Source organism: Clytia hemisphaerica, unplaced genomic scaffold (assembly GCF_902728285.1).
Source record: "Clytia hemisphaerica strain Z4C2 unplaced genomic scaffold, Clytia hemisphaerica genome assembly, whole genome shotgun sequence".
Classification (NCBI taxonomy): Eukaryota; Metazoa; Cnidaria; class Hydrozoa; order Leptothecata; family Clytiidae; genus Clytia; species Clytia hemisphaerica.
In genome coordinates, this window is record NW_027103473.1 from 1,466,101 (window position 1) to 1,482,411 (window position 16,311).

Genomic DNA, 16,311 nt, shown 5'->3' on the forward strand with positions numbered 1-16,311 from the left:
TTGACAGCGACTTTCAATATTATCGAATAATAGAGCGCGTCAAATAGTAAAACGTCGAATTACGAGAGCGTCAACTGTAAATTAATTTTGTTTGCTTTAATCGTGAATTTTAAACTCCAAGCTCTTTTATTTCAACAAGCCAAAATCAGTTAATCGATCCGAATTTGATACTGTCTTATAGTCCGAAATTGATTAATTCAATTGATGCAATATTCTTAATATGAGCATTAAACAACTCCATTAAACTCTTGCTTAGAGTTGAAAAGCTGGCTACAGTAACTTATTCACATATCAAAATTAATCCGCAATGGGGAAAACTCTCTAAAAAGAGAGTAACGCCTCAATACCAACATCACATTTATAACTCCTTTAAACACTTGCTTCCTTCAGGTAAACTTGCCCAATACAACAAGATCAAGATCATCACCTTCTCCAAAAATGGCGGTAAACTTCCAATCACCCAAGATGAAGAACCTGATGAAAAAGAAGATCGTGAACAACAAGAAAAAGAAGATGAGGCTGGAAAACAAGAAGACAAAGAAAAAGACGAGAAAGAAGGTATGTTTATACCTTTGACTTCATCTTTTAATACACCTTTTCGACCGTAGCTGCCAATTGCCGCGCGGGCATTTTTTTGTCCGTTTTACCACCCTAAAACCCTCCCAGTCTTTTTTCGCACCTAAAGACAATGGAAAAAAGTGTAAAAAAAGGATTGGATCAAGTTTAGGGTGGTAAATTAAATAATAAAATGGCACGCGCCTGACCGCGCGACTACAGTCGAAAAGGTGTATTGATATTATATGATTCTTTCGATGGACAAACTCGCATGGATGATTTATTGGCTCGCTAAAAAATTTTGTCTACTGAACAGACTAAATATTAATCTTAAGTGAGTCAGACCAACGTGCTCTGTTTTAACCCATTTCTGACTGAAAGTAATACTTCTATTTGAAAAAAGCCTAAATTTCAATAATACGAAAGGATAGAGAATATGCTTTATTATATATAAGGTTTAATATCGCTTTATAAGTTCTCACCCTCATCTCTAACACACATTGATAATTCATTTGACAATTCTACAATAGGCAAAGATGAGGATGACGTGGATGATGATGTTGAATTACCACACGACAACGCCCACTTGATGCGTGCATGTGATGCTTTCAAGAGAACACGATGTGTCTATGCTAAAGATTTGAACACCATCAAGACGTTAGCACAATCTGCTGGCTTGAAAATCACATGGATCTTCATCCCTGCTGGTACTTATCTGCCTGTAGAAGAACTCTTGATCCCAAAACCACAACCAGGTCAACCACAATGTAACAAACAAGTTGGTAAAATCCAAGGTCCCGTCAGAGTACTCTTGACTGAGCTCGATGCTGCTATCAAAGAAAAGCATAATCCAACATTGGTTTGCTCCAATGACCAAGAAATCCAAGCCGCAAAGGCAGTCAAGAAAGCCGCTCGACGATCTTTCATTGAAAGATACAACAATGGCTTAAACACATGGAATAAAGCCATCAACGGAAAACCATATTAAAAAAATGGGTTAAGAACGTTAGGGTTAAACCTAGGAGAGTAAGCGTTTTTAACGCTGAAAAATAAAACACTCCATATACAACACACATCTATTGAAAACCAAGAATTCCTAACACACTGATTACCTAGTTCAGTTGTAGTTCTATTTTTGATGCATTTTTGATCATCACACTCACATTACATACACCTATATACCTAATCAATTATTTATTTTAAGGTTTATTTTTTGACCGTATAATTTCACCCAAATTACTAAATAATTGAAAACGAAAATTTTGAATATTATATTTTTTCTATTGAATGAAATTATTATTAATTATTATTAAAGTTATACATAGACAATAGTTTTTAAAATTACTTGGATTTTGATCAGATTGATACCCTGCTTTCTATACAACTGCAAAGGGGATATTCCTTACTCTGTTAAAGTATAGTTTAGAATAATATTCCCTTTTTACTATGTCACAGAAAAAATGTAAGAAAATGAAAACAAAGATAAATAAACCATTCAGCTAAAATCCATACTTTGAAGCACTGGCATTATATTTGGTGAAAATCTATGTAATTATAGATGATTATTTATATTGAAAGATATCGTATTTTCAATCTTAATCTTCACTTTTTTTAACCACTTCTGAATTGAAATTTACACATCCAAGATTCTTCTTTTAATATCCAATGGGAACATTTTAATTAGTGTTTGAAAAATTAACCCCATGTTAAACTCATGAATTTGATTTTCTTGCCTGAATCTGTGAAAATTCTGTTAGGTTGCAATCCCCACCGTAATATTTGGTATAAAGGGGAATTCCCTTAAATTTGAAAACCGCAAGTGATTTTTAAGTGCTTTAAAATACGGTTGGAAAGTAGAGTTTTAAAACTGAGTTTTAACATGAGACTTAAGACTTGGGGAACTTAGGATCTCAAGATCTAAAAGCTCAAAAATGTTCCAATAAGGCCTGAGAATATAGCCTAGGAAGCCACTTAACCCCTCACAAATCGAAAAATCAAATGAAACAAAGTGGAAGAGAGTTTCTAAACGTCGACCAGAAATGACGACCACGACCGGCGACCACGACCAGCGACCAGATAAATCTGGGTTATCGAGTTTTTTCTCTTTCTCGAACGTAGAGTGTCCTTATGTATTACAATGAAGTGAATAAAGTCTCTCCTAATCATTTGAATAATATACCATATTGAAGAATAAGCTCACCCCTGTCTCATCTATTTAAAGCCACGTGCCAAATACCTAAAACAACCATTTCGACGCAATTGTAGCTTGATATGGTGTCAATTTCTATCTTTTTGTATTATCGGCATCAAAATAATTAGTGGCACAAAGTTTTTTGAAAATGGTTTGAGAAGCTTTGTATTTCATCATCAGATTGTTATTTCTGTCGAAATTAGTCATTTTGTCAGCATAAAGACAATAGAATAATTGATTAGATTCATATCTCTAAAACTGGCCTTCCCAATTTTTTCCTACTGGCAAGTTCTATCTATTCATACCAAAGGCATCTCATTCAGCATAATTAAAATATTTGGTGTAACAAAGCTTACAAACATCATACTTAATGACCCTGTCAATATTTTTGTCAAATAGTGTCACTTTGTCAAGAAAATGACTGGTTACTTCAAAGGTCACTTTTTAGTATTCTGAGGACTTGACTTAAACATTCTCTACGGTGGAGAAAGCAGGTAAACTCGATAATCCAAATTTATCTGGTCGCCTGTCGTGGTCGCTGGTCGTGGTCGCCATTTCTGGTCGATGGTTAGAAACTCCCAAAGTGGAAGTACTGAAATTGCAATTCTCGCCCGATCTTTAAATTCTGAAAAACGTTAAGATACGCATTTAAAATTACTTGGATTTCGATCAGATCGATACCCTGCTTTCTATACAACTGCAAAGGGGATATTCCTTACTCTGTTAAAGTATAGTTTAGAATAATATTCCCTTTTTACATACTTTGAAGCACTGGTACTATATTTGGTGAAAATCTATGTAATTATGGATGATTATTTATATTAAAAGATATCGTATTTTCAATCTTAATCTTCACTTTATTCAACCACTTCTGAATTTGAAATTTACACATCCATGATTCTTCTTTTAATACACGTTTTTTTATAAGAACAAACTATATAAAAACATAAGGCTTCGACGGGCAAAATGTTAAGATCAAGTTAAGAACATTTTAAGGCTCTGCAGACTCAAAAGCACTCGATTTTTTAGGAAAATGGGTAAAATGGTTAAAAATTGGTTAAAATAAGGACATGTTAAGAACATTTTTAGGCTCGAAACCCAAAAAGTTAAGAACATCCGAAGGCTTCAAAAATTTTGGATGTTCTTATAAAAAAACGTGTAATCGATGGGAACATTTAACTAATGTTTGAAAAATTAACCCCCATGTTAAACTCATGAATTTGATTTCTTTGCCTGAATCTGTGAAAATTCTCTTACGCTGGATTTTCCTTGAATTTTCGAAAAACTTTAGACCACGTCGAACTTATCAGAGGAAGAGATTTGTAATTGTAATTTCATTGTCTTCTAACGAGTGTTGCACTCCTTTGCATGTTTCCGACCTACTTGCTCTATTGTCTTAAATCTGCTTTGTGTTTTTGAGAGCCTTTCTGGGACTGTTTGAGCGAGTGAAAAAAAAAGCCTGTCCAGCTACAAACACATGTACTTCTTTTTGCCTGAGTACTCACCAGGGCTACAATTTTCGTATACGTACAGTGGGCACTTTCACCTCACGCACATTAGTGTCAGAGTAAAGCAAGTAACACTGTAATATTTTAATTTCCTGTCACAAATCATTGTGTTCCCTCATTACAATAGAACAAACATTGGGAAACAGTAAAAAAGACTTGCTAACAAACTGACACAAACAAACAAACACACACGAACTTGAAATTATGTTTAACAGTAAGGAAAATGGTTTTTACTTACTACTCGTGACTCTAGCTAGCGAAAGTTTTCGTACAGGGAGTTTTCGAGGGCCTATGTATTGGAGGAATGGAGAGTATATTTCATCGATTTACGTATTGGCGACCCTACTTATTACATCCAAACTATAAACTACATACACCATGCAAACCCATGATAGACATGTTCTTTGTATGAACAAACTATATAAGAACATAAGGCTTCAATGGCTAAATTATTAAGAAGAATTTTCTAGGAAGTTGGACAAAAATAATCACAAAATGGTGAAATTGAGAACATTTTAAGAACACTTTTTAGGTTCAAAACTCAAAAAGCTAAGGACATTGGAAGGCTTCAAAATTTTTGAATTCTCTTTTAAAAAGAACGTGTATGCCATCCGAAATCCCGAAATCACATTCTTATTGTATTTGAATTTTTTACCCTTTTAGGGTGAGAAGTTCATCCTTCTTGGAACAAATATTCTTGGCTTTTCCTGCTTATAGTAATGTTTAAGAACAACCCATTAGGCAAGTACAAGCCAGTAAAAGGTTCAAGGTGAACATTGATTGAACATGTAGTCAATTTTCGATTTTTGACCTAACTTTCTTTGACCTTACTTTCCCCACTCATAAAACTTAATAGCTACGATGCCATACTAAAATTATCACCCTTCATAGTTTCACGCATTGTCGGAAGAGTATTTGAGTAAAAGTTTTTTCGGCAATGAAGGAAATGGGAATGGTGCTAAAAAGAAGAAGAATTGGATTTTAAGTTTCTTGATTTTAAAACCTTTCGGTAAGCTATATTTAAGGGCTCTGACCATAGTCGGAAAATTGATTTTAGTATCTGAACATAAAAGTTATGTTTTAGATTCTTTGACACTTTTAACAAAGAATTGCCTTTATAAATTGGGATGAGCTGGAGTTTTTACAAGATACTTCACTAATTGGTCATCTGAAGTGATAGAGATGAGGCGTTCTTTAGAAAAAGTAACAAAATTGTTTTATTACTGGTTAACGACCAACCAAATCAAATAAGAGCTTGTAAAAACTCCAGCTTGTCCCTATAAATTGCTTTTTAATCAAATCCCAGTAAAGACTTAATTGTAAACGTTATGACTTTAAAAAGACGTTAATAATATGTTGCATCACCTTCTTTTATAAAAAGGGCTAAGTTTTTAATGGATAACTAACCTTTTTGTTTCGAAGTTTTTCAACTGTCGCAAGAATTGAACTATTTTAAATTTTGCGGAAATTTTTTAAAAAGATGTGTCAAAAAGTTATGGTTCTTTTAAGCGAAATACAGATAAAAAATGATGAAAAACCACTATTTTAAGATTTTGAAGACAAGAAGCATTACAAAAATTCCGAAATTTTTATCGTTCGGGTAGAAATACACCATCTACTGCGAAATTTTTTTCAAAATGTTTTTTCTTCGCCGAAACTAAGCTCTTCAAAGTTGAAATACTCTTCCTCGCAAAAGTCTTCATTTTCTTCTTCACCAAATTTTTTCAATGCAATTTTTAAATTTTCAGATTCAAGAATAGTTTGTCTAACAGAAAATGTATAACATGCCATAGTTTTGTTGGTTACATCAGTCAGAAAACACATTTTAAACACGGCAATTATGAAAAATTCACTATGGTCAGAGCCCTTAACCCAATGTCGATTGAATATCCAAAGTCGTTTTTATTTTATTTTGAAGATTTCAAGGATTGGCATTTTCCTGATATTCCATTTATTGTAATAATTTGACCACCAAGTATCTCTGGAGAGGGCAAATCACGCGTAATAAGAACACATAATCATCCCTTTAAGCTCAACGGACCCAAGTATCTTTGAGACATCTCGAGTCTTAACATGCATTGTTGTTGTTTACTTTGTGAGTTTGTTTACTGTTTACAACCGCTTTATCTTCAAAACAACAAATGAATAACAAATACCACAGTATTTTCTCTCTAATGCCGCAACATCATTTTCATTTCCGTTATTCAAGCTCCCTGCCTGAGCAAGAAATCTTCTTCAAATTCTACCCAAATACCCCTGCTAAATTCTGCTGATAGAAAAAAAGTCGAAAAAAACTGTTAAACCATACCTCGGATGAGCAGGTTATTTTTCCTAATTTAATCAACCCTTTAATCAACCAAGTTTTTACACTAAATCACAAATTCGGCACACAATAAGATAACCAATGCCAATTGGCCGCGAATAATTTTATTTCTGACATTTACAAGACATACTACCTCTAATAAAAACCAGGTCTCGAATAAATCAAACAAACAAAGGAACAAAAACACAGGTTAAGTATATATTTAAAGAAGGAAATTGACTGTTGGAACAAACGAGACTTGAAAGACGAACCAAAATGTTAGGGGCACGGAAGAACAGCCACAGTCGCAGAAGAACGGGCATTTCAATGCTCTGGTGGTTATGGATGGTGCTAGCAGTTTGCCAGATTAAAGTATGCAAATATTTGATTGAAGTCGGTAAAATTCATGCATAGTCCAGTTATTTTGGGACTTCTAAGACGATTCTTTTACGGGTTTGGTCTACAGCACTGATCTCTAAATACTTGGCTGGATCGAGCTTCCAATATAAAAGGAAGCGTTTCCAGTTTTAGAGCTGGCTAGTACACCATCTTATTTTCAGTTTTGGTCGTCAACAGTGCGATTCAAATGTTTTGAAACTTGAACGTTCGGACTAGACTACTTTGCGGACTAGTCGGCTTTAAAATTGGACACACTTCCACGGGATGTCTGTGAGTAGTTAGCCTATCTACTTTGTAGAATAATATGATTCCCGTGTTCCAGAGCAAGCTCGCAAGGATTTAGCAGAACGGAATTGAGCAGGAGATGGAGAAGCAATGATATGAACTAAGAACCCCTAGCTAACTAATCATCAGCTTTTCATAAGTTTTCTTGTTTTAAACCGGTTAAGGAGTTTCTTAAAATCAGTATTTTTCATTTGTAATTATGCGTAAATCCGATTAATCGCGATAGTCGGCTTCGATTTCCCGATCTTTCCGGTTTGATTTCCCGATTTGGTTTGCGTTTGCGCTTGCACTTACTAAGATATACTCTTTTAACTTTTATGTTAGATATATTAAGAAAGGCTGACCCATGACAATTCCTGGAGTTTGCAGCCGTCCGTCATTACGGCTGTTTTATTCAAATTACGATGAAGAAATAATTTAGTAAAAAATATTGATTTAAACATAGTAACCCATCGGAGCTTTGTGATTCGAACATTGTTTGAATAAGATTCAAAAATATTCTGCAAAAATTGTTTTCCAGAACTGTTTCCCAGAATAAGTTGACTTGAGTTTGTTGGCTTAACATGTTTGTTGACGTAGAAGTAATCTATCAACAATACTGGTAAATATATCTTAAATTAGACAAAGTAATTGAAATCCAAACAAAATTAAGCTTGGCGGAACGTTACTAAGCAATCTAAAAACAACTTTGTTGCTGCACGTGCGAATGGTACCAAGCAAGAACTTCAAAAATGAGCTTTCAAATAGGAAAACTTTCTTTTTCCTAGAGTAAATATCTCCACTGACCTTTCCGGAATGTTTTCACTGCTTTCCCCTGTCCTAGTCGGCGGATTGAGTAGATTGCTTCCGAAAGGTATGGAAAGTAGGTTTTGTCAAACCGAGTGGCTGATAAACTTTTTTTAAAGATCTTTTTTGACTGGCATTTGAATCCTACTTCGAGAAAGAGAATCTTTGCCATATTGATGATAATGCGACTTATTGGATTAGGTTCTACCGACAAAGCAAGACGTCTAAAGCTGACACAAGCGTGATCTCTAATTTTCATAATTTTATCTGAATTTTGTTTCTAGGAAGTTCAGCCAAGTGGATACATTGAAATACAATTTCATTCTTATATCAATAACGATCACACAGACTCAAAAGGAGTATGTTGTAACAATGAATTAAGTACCTGTAGAATACCATGCGCTAACCAATTCAAAATCTGCTTGCACCAACAAGAGGCTCACCATGGAAACGAGGCGTCATCTTGCGAATTTGGTCTTTATGAAAGCCAAAGGATGGATTATGACGATATATTGTTTCCAGAGAATAAAGTTGATCGTAATTTAGCTGATACAATTCGATTCCCATTCGAAAGCTGGAAGAAAGTATAGAAATTTGATTTTAATTCTTATAATTTACTTATAAAGATGGTCTTTCTATATAGGTAGATGGGTATGCTTTTATCGTATACACTTTTTTTTTTATCTGAAATTTTTTTATTTTCCCCATTTTTATGTATTTTGTCCATTTTCCTAAGAAATTGGCTGTTTTAGAGTCCGCAAAGCCTTAAAATGTTCTTAACTTGTTCTTAACATTTTTGCCATCGAAGCTTTATGTTCTTACAAAGTTTGTTCTAAAAAAAAGCGCGTACAGAGATATTTTCTGTAAATCTTTTTGTAACAGGAGCAGAAACCCTAATTATCACTGGTAGCGTCTTTTAGCTTTTGAAGGTGTTATCATGATTCTACGTGTAAAAGAATATACCAAATTCCATATATATCTTTGAAAGTTTTAGAGCAATTTTAAAGCGCTCAAGTCTGTTTAGAGAATTTTGTGGTAAAAGTAAACTAAGCAGCGACTGATGTTGTTCTTTCTCAACTAATAGATGTCTCTGTTTGTTTTTGTATATAGACTACCAATCTGTCAGTCTCCGTAACTGTCAATCTAGCAGACACTCAACGCAATATAGCATCATTTGACCCAGAAGTATTTGTTAATCAAGCACCGAGATTTTATAAGAATTCAACTGTTCAAAATGTGACGAAAATATATTACATAGTAAGCAGAAGAGGTATACCACGGTTAACAGAACTTTCATCAACGAAAACGATACAATTTGGATACAAGTATGTTTTTTTTTCTCGAGAAATTTTGATAATAATTTGGCGAGAATCGATTAAAATTCAGAAATAAATTTCTGAGGTCTCTATTATTCTTAAAAGCCTTTTTTGAATTCTGGTTCGGACTTATAACTGTCATCTCATAAACCTTATACACCTAAGACTGATTCACTCAAGATTGCAAACCACAGAACCTTCTACCGATTTCACCATATCTTCACCCTCTGTTCTTAAGACAAAAGCGAGTTTATGCTATGTATTTGCACTTCTGAGGACGGTAGAGTGACCGAAGCGATTTGGAATAACCCGCAATTTGACACGCAAAATCGAGGAGGGTAAAAATGCTGATTTACCGTCGTCCTCATTTGGTCAAGATTTAGTCAATTTAGAACCTTACCGTCTCCGTCGCGGAAAAACACACATACATAAAATCGGTAAATTTTCACAAAGCTGCGCATGCTTAGTGACGTTCTCACCTTTATTGTCATTTTATCGTAGATTAGAATGTGATGAAGGTTTCAAACCACCAGAGTGCAAAGGTCAGTTCATTCTTTACTTAATGCCTATTATAAGAGCCTCAGGCAAGGAAACAATTTTAATGTGTCTCCATGGAACCATATTTCAGGACTTTGTTTTTTCCTTGAAATGAAAACCGTCCGGGTCACACCAAAGACTTTGTAATTAGTGCCAAAATCGGTACTTGATACCTCTATGCTTGATACTCAGCAATTAAGAGAAAGATTAAAGGTAAGCGGATCAATCCAAGGGGCGACATCCTCACCTACCTGCTATCGAAAAAGGTCGCAGACTTACTTTTAGTTAATATAATATACGATAGGCACACCAATGAAAAAACCTCCGTTATAGCCAAGCCAGAAAATCTACCTTTGAGTCTTTTTTGCTATATCCGCTGTTGAAGTCTTCGCCCATTATAAAAATAAAAAGGTATTGGCTTCATTAAACGGATTTCGTTGCCAGGTTTCTGGACTATAATAGCCGAGCAAAGTGACCAATTCCTACCAGGCAGATGCACCATCCGGGTGGTTTTTCCTGAGAATCCTTTGGAAAACTTTCAGACTGTTCATGAGAATCTGTCAAACCATTTACCACCATAGAGAACTATATGAAGCCCACAACCACAACAACAGCTACAACGACGACGAATCATACGACACAGCAACAACAGACAGCAACACAGACGACAAAAGAACCGATCACAACAACAACCTGGCAATCGAGATATGCGATTATCACTGGATTTGCCTTGTGTGTGATTCTCTTTGGATTCAGTATTATGTATTTCTACTTTAAAAAAAGGTAACCAATGTCCGCGGAAGATTGTTCTCCAAGAAAATAATTTTCCAATTTTTTTTCAAAATGGCTATAAAAGCAGATAGAAACATGGAAAAATTATTAAGAAACATGACCTTCTATACTGGAGGTAAAAATCAGCATTGCTAAGTGGAAAGCCCTTATTCGTTTAATACATCCAAATCTTCAAGTCAATTGATTGGATTTCGCAGAATGAGGATTTCTTATGTTTACCAGTCTGCTTTTTAGACGTAAATCGGTCATATTATTTAAGTACTTTGGGGGCTTTCTTACTAAAGAAATTTCAATCGGTGTCAATAGACCTTTTCATAAATTACGTTACGAACATCACTTGCCTCATTTTGAAAATTATTGCAATGGTGATTAACTCCCTGCGGATTTTATCAAAGCTACTTCCTATTCATAAAAAAATCATGTCTCATAATCATAATCACCATGGTAATTGTTTGAATACGAGGCGAGTGATGTTCGTGACGTAATTTATGAAAAGGTCTATTGGATGATATTCCGGAGTGTCCAATTTAGATTCCTAAAATTGACCCTTAGAAAGCACTGAGAGAATAAAAAGATTTGATTGAGGATTTCAGAAAAAAGACACCCTTATGTTAAAACTATTCGGTGTGGCTTATCACTCTTTTAATCGACACCACTATTGAATTGTGAATAAACCCACATCGAGTAGTGCTACCATTTAATTACCAATTTTTCGATAAACTCCATGATTTGAATGAAAGAGAGGGAAAAAGGAGTTAGGCGCACTTAAACGCGATAAAAAATCCCCCTCTCCCTTCAATTTGTAAAAGAACTGAATAATGTTTCTTTGATCATCGCTTCGAAATATCAAATCTTTTTGATATTCGCGTTTAAGTGCACCTAGCAAAATCAAGGCGTTTATGTGCGTATATGTGCGTCTAAGTGCGCTTAAGTGCGTTTAGCGAATGTACTCACTAGAAAGCAAAATTGTGTTCGGCGCACTTAAACGCGATTTTTAGCACAAGTGAGTACCAAGCTTTAAGTTCATTGAGGGACAAACTGTGTTTTTTCTATTAAAGGAAAAGCCGACAAAGAGTGCATCCTTCAATGCAGTGCCGGACGATCATTGTTCTTCCCATGATGTCTGACGAATATTTGGAAACAGATAACAAAACTATATTGAAACAAATCAAGATCTGAAGGGAGCAAGATGTCAAACTGGATTGATCATTCCGACTTCTCCGCTGACTTTTGACATACGAAGACATTTTAAAGCAATGGTGTATATTATAATTATATGTAAATAAATATACTTATTCTCAAAGACAAAGATAGTGTTACAGAATACTTAAAATGATTTTACACGGTCTCTTGAGAAAAAAAACAGCTACAACTCGAACCTCCATAACTCGATCGAATGTCTCCTTAAAACTCGAACGGTTTTGGTCCGTTTGAGGAATATTAAGCTATTTTACGTCTTTATAACAAGAACTCTCCATAAACAGAACGATTCTTCATTTCATCTACAGTAGGAGTTCGGACAGTTGATTGGTAACTACTACAAAAATACGTTGTTTTCGTCTTTAACTAATCGAAAATATCGCCCTAATAAACGAAACTGTACATTGAAAATATTGTTTTCTTTCTCGCAAAAATATATTTTTACTAATTTTAAAGCCTCATCATCTTGAATGTCTTCCTAACTCGATATATTTCACCCCCTCATTTTGCCGTTCGAGTTATGGAGACTTTACTAATCATGAAAAGTGAGTTATAACTTATAAGATATTCTGTCCCTTAAAACCTTATTTCCATGACGACATTATGTGATCATTTAAAAAACCTTGAAGAATTTTTCCCATCTATTTGTTTAACAAATTTTCGAGGTCAAACACGAAAATCTTCTATTCACATTATCTTCTTCACATCCAGTAGGGCTCATTCGTGATTTTAAGTCATTATTAAAATCTCCATCGCAGAAAAAATCAATCTAAAAAATTTCAAATTTTTAGGCAAATTTTAAACTCATTGACAGCTATAGGGTCTTAAAAATGCTGTAGAAGTTGTGGTAACACAAGTCAAAGGCTGCAGTTTCTTATTTACAAGGTTATGACCTCAAAATTTTAAGATCTTCAAAGAAGGTAAAATGTAGTTGAAGTTGAATAGGAAAACACGTGTTTATAGAAAAGCACAACGTAGAAGAGTGTTACAAAAATTTCAAACCGTCGTTACAGTTGATCTGTAGTGGAAGCTTGGGAAGGTTCTCTGGTGCTTTTGGAGTGGTTTTGCATGATTTGGTTCGAAACAAGGTAAGTGAGTGAAATCTTTTTAATTCCAACATATTGATTATCCAAATCTTTCTATAATTCAAACACATTTCTTAGTCACTTAAAGGAAAGAATAAACAAGAAACCCTTCCAAATCCGAAATTACTGATGGTGTGCAGTTCTCAACCTCGTTCCCGTCGCATTATCTGTTTTTTTTTTAATGCTTACTCTGGCGTCCATCAGTAACGTAAATAAAACCTGGGATACACAGCAGCAAGGTTGTTCTCTACCAAAAGAAAAAGACGAGAAACTCAATACCGAAAAGAATCTTCAATCTTCAATCCCTCCCTAATATTTAGAAGGTCAATTTCGGAAGGGCGTTTCGGAAGGGCGCTGAATTTTTCGTCTGTTTCTAAGAAATACTAAATTTGGAGATCCACCTGGATTTTCCCTTTTCTTAACGAGGCACTCACTGGATTTTTCAGACATTTTGTGTGCTAACTCCATTCTTCTGGATGGAAAATTCAACAAAGGGGATTAGTTTTTTTGCTGAAAATATAGACCATTCCCATTCAAGAGAAATAACGTCTTTGCTAAGGTGCAAGAGTCAAAAGTTTGTCTGGTCAGATATTCGTATAACAGCCATTAATAGATAGATAATTCTAATACCTCAGTGTAGCACCCTACTGGTGATGTAATTCATAATACATTAAAAATACATCCATGAGTTGCATGCGGAACTCTTTTGGAAGGATTAAGCGCTATAGTAAAGTAAGACTTCCGCAATTAGAAAAAATTAAATTGATCTTTGGTATTAATAGATGTTCAGTCCCCGTGTGTCTTATCAAGCTGAACATAAGAAAATTATGAACAATTTCCTCAAATTCTATTTAACCATTTAAGAATAATTTTGTACTAATATGTTTCCCTTATTATCAACTAGTGTTGAGGCAGAGTTGCTTTTTGATTAGTTTCATTAGTTTTAAATGGTTGTGTGGTTGTGTAATTTGGAGTTGAGATGGTTAAGCTTGAGACAAGGTATATATGTACTACAGTAGAAATTGAAGCAGAAGAGGCCTGTATGGCTTGACTTGTAAATTGGTGATATTTTTTCGTCTGAGGTAAGCACAATTGAAAATTCTTGCAAATTAGATTTTGTAATCAACAGACAAATGAAGCATTTTATAGTTAAACTTGTTGACTTAAGTCTAAAATTTGTAAGCTCTTGGGAAAGTTTACTATCTATATGAGTTTCAAGCAGCATTTCACAAATCGAAAGGTTCATTAGCGCTTAGAATACAGGAACGAAAATACTGACCGGTCAGGAATCGTCAGGTATTTTCAGAGTTTGAAAAAGGGACACTCAATACCGAATCTTGCTTACCTAAAGGGATTCTTAACTGCCTCACTAGTCATTGATTTAAAGTGAGGAGCTGATTTTTAACGCAGTGTTTTGTATTTTGAGCTGAAGGGGGGGGGCATGGGAAAATAAACGATTTGTAACACATATGATCCAATTTGATAACTCGATGATATCAAAATGATCATTGATCTTATCATTAAATTCATGATAAGCACCATTGCATGTCTTCTGACATTACATCATGGACCCAACAGCTGATTGGTTATAAGTGACGTAAAATCAGTCGATAAGTCACTTTCAACCAATCAGCTGTTGGGTCCGTATAAGACATTGCAATGGTGCATATCATTTTATCAGATGATTACCCTGTTTAACCCAACTTGTGTGATCGAAGATGGGAAGATACAAACCATCGTTTGAAAGCATAAACAACCAGTGAACTGAAGATATTAAATACAAGAGCCCCCAAGCGGTTTTCGTGATGGCGTGATAGGGACTTTTTGCAGCATGATTTGAAAGCTTTTTGAGGCTTGATGCGTGATTTGGACTCTTTCAAAGGGATGCGTGATTATCCATTTTTTTGCTGGTTTTCGTGGGCGTGATAGAAGACAAAAAGTTGCGTGATATCGTGATCAGACTTACCACTAATAATTGATATATTCAAAAAATTTCTCTGAATTCTTTCCACGCGTAATAAATAAATGGACCCTTGGATTTGAAAATAGTATAAAATCAATCTGTAAAATTCAAGATTTTATTTTATTCCAACTTTCTAATGTTTAAGAAGTCAATTCTTTCTCTTCGACTAAAGTCTCGTCTCGCCTTTTTTCAGACAAATAAATTTACAAACTATTTATCTCAGCTAAATCGGCATTAAATGTCACAAAGCAGTAAAACACAGCATAATCACTGGCCCACTGAGAAACGGGTGCTCTGAACCGCACTGTCATGCTAACTTCAAAGAAACCGACAAGCGGCGACAGTGTGTATTACAGATTAAAAGTTTAGATAACTAAAACGTTTTGGGTGAATACGAAATCGTTGATAGAGCTATAGAACTTCTTACTAATTTGACATTTTCAGGGTTTTTAAGCCATTTCAATAAATTTGTTCATGTAAGAAGAGCAATTCCCCGAAATTCTACTTTCAGGCGGTTCTAGGTTTGACGGGGGTGCCGCTTAAAAAAGATGATCTTCAAAGAATCCATAAGGAGACTCGCTTATTCGAACTTCTATTATTCAAATAGTTCTATAATTCGAACATTTCCGGATCTCGTCGAGGAGAAACCCTCTTAATATACTTTCTATAATTCTATAAATCTCTCTTCAATATGATTGAACAAACAATACTCTCTGTTCGAGTTCGAATTAGAGAGAATCAACTGTAACATTAGAATATTCTTAGCTTGAACAAGGTACTGTGGTTAGTTATGGATATCCCGAAAAAAGGTTTGCTCTTAACGAATTTTTATCACTAAAAATGCATAGAGGAACGGGAAATCACGGGAACTGTAATACATGCTACACGTAGCTGATAATTCCCATAACTACGATAAGAAAAAGGAAGTAAAACCACGTTATGGGACGAAGAATAGAAGTATAGACAACATAATATCATGCTATGCAAGGCGGAAGGTGCATCATATCTTATTCTAAAACGCATTTCAAAAGTAAATGGAGTTGCATCAAAGTTGGAGAAAATAATATTGCTAAAAACCTTTCGATGATTAAGATTCGCCGTTAAAATTTTTCTTCAACCATCTGGGAGCTGGGCCGTTTAAATTTAGATTGAGTTTCTAATAACAGAGCTGGGGGTATGAGGAATTCAGAGAGCAAAGCTCCCGAAAAATGTTGAAAATTTGTAAACATCAAAAAAGTTAAATTTTGCTAGAAAATCTTGGATTAACTATTTTGGCCGGTATACGGACATAAAAAAGTGCATCCCTGACCATATATAAGGGAGACCATTTTTGTTTATATTGCGTCATTTCACTTGTGTTGGAGAAGCAGATTAGCACGCCATTTGATAAGG

At 34.7% G+C, this 16,311-nt stretch overlaps 2 protein-coding genes across 3 annotated transcripts in view; both read left to right on the forward strand.

The window, feature by feature from the left end:
- Positions 1–2,010, forward strand: part of LOC136798434 (uncharacterized) — a 41,427-nt gene extending 39,417 nt beyond the window's left edge. For both annotated transcript variants that reach the window (XM_067055042.1, XM_067055043.1), the window contains 2 exons: positions 391–558; positions 1,086–2,010. In XM_067055042.1, coding sequence (XP_066911143.1) covers positions 391–558; positions 1,086–1,543 — 626 coding nt within the window. In that variant the 3' untranslated portion in view covers positions 1,544–2,010. The remainder of the gene's footprint in view (positions 1–390; positions 559–1,085) is intronic.
- A 6,499-nt stretch (positions 2,011–8,509) lies between these two features.
- LOC136798436 (uncharacterized) lies at positions 8,510–11,984 on the forward strand. The gene is made up of 5 exons (XM_067055046.1): positions 8,510–8,610; positions 9,137–9,351; positions 9,844–9,884; positions 10,461–10,662; positions 11,730–11,984. Exons 1-5 carry the CDS (start codon positions 8,521–8,523, stop codon positions 11,848–11,850), a joined length of 669 nt encoding a protein of 222 aa, XP_066911147.1. The 5' UTR covers positions 8,510–8,520; the 3' UTR covers positions 11,851–11,984.
- Positions 11,985–16,311: the final 4,327 nt, after the last annotated feature.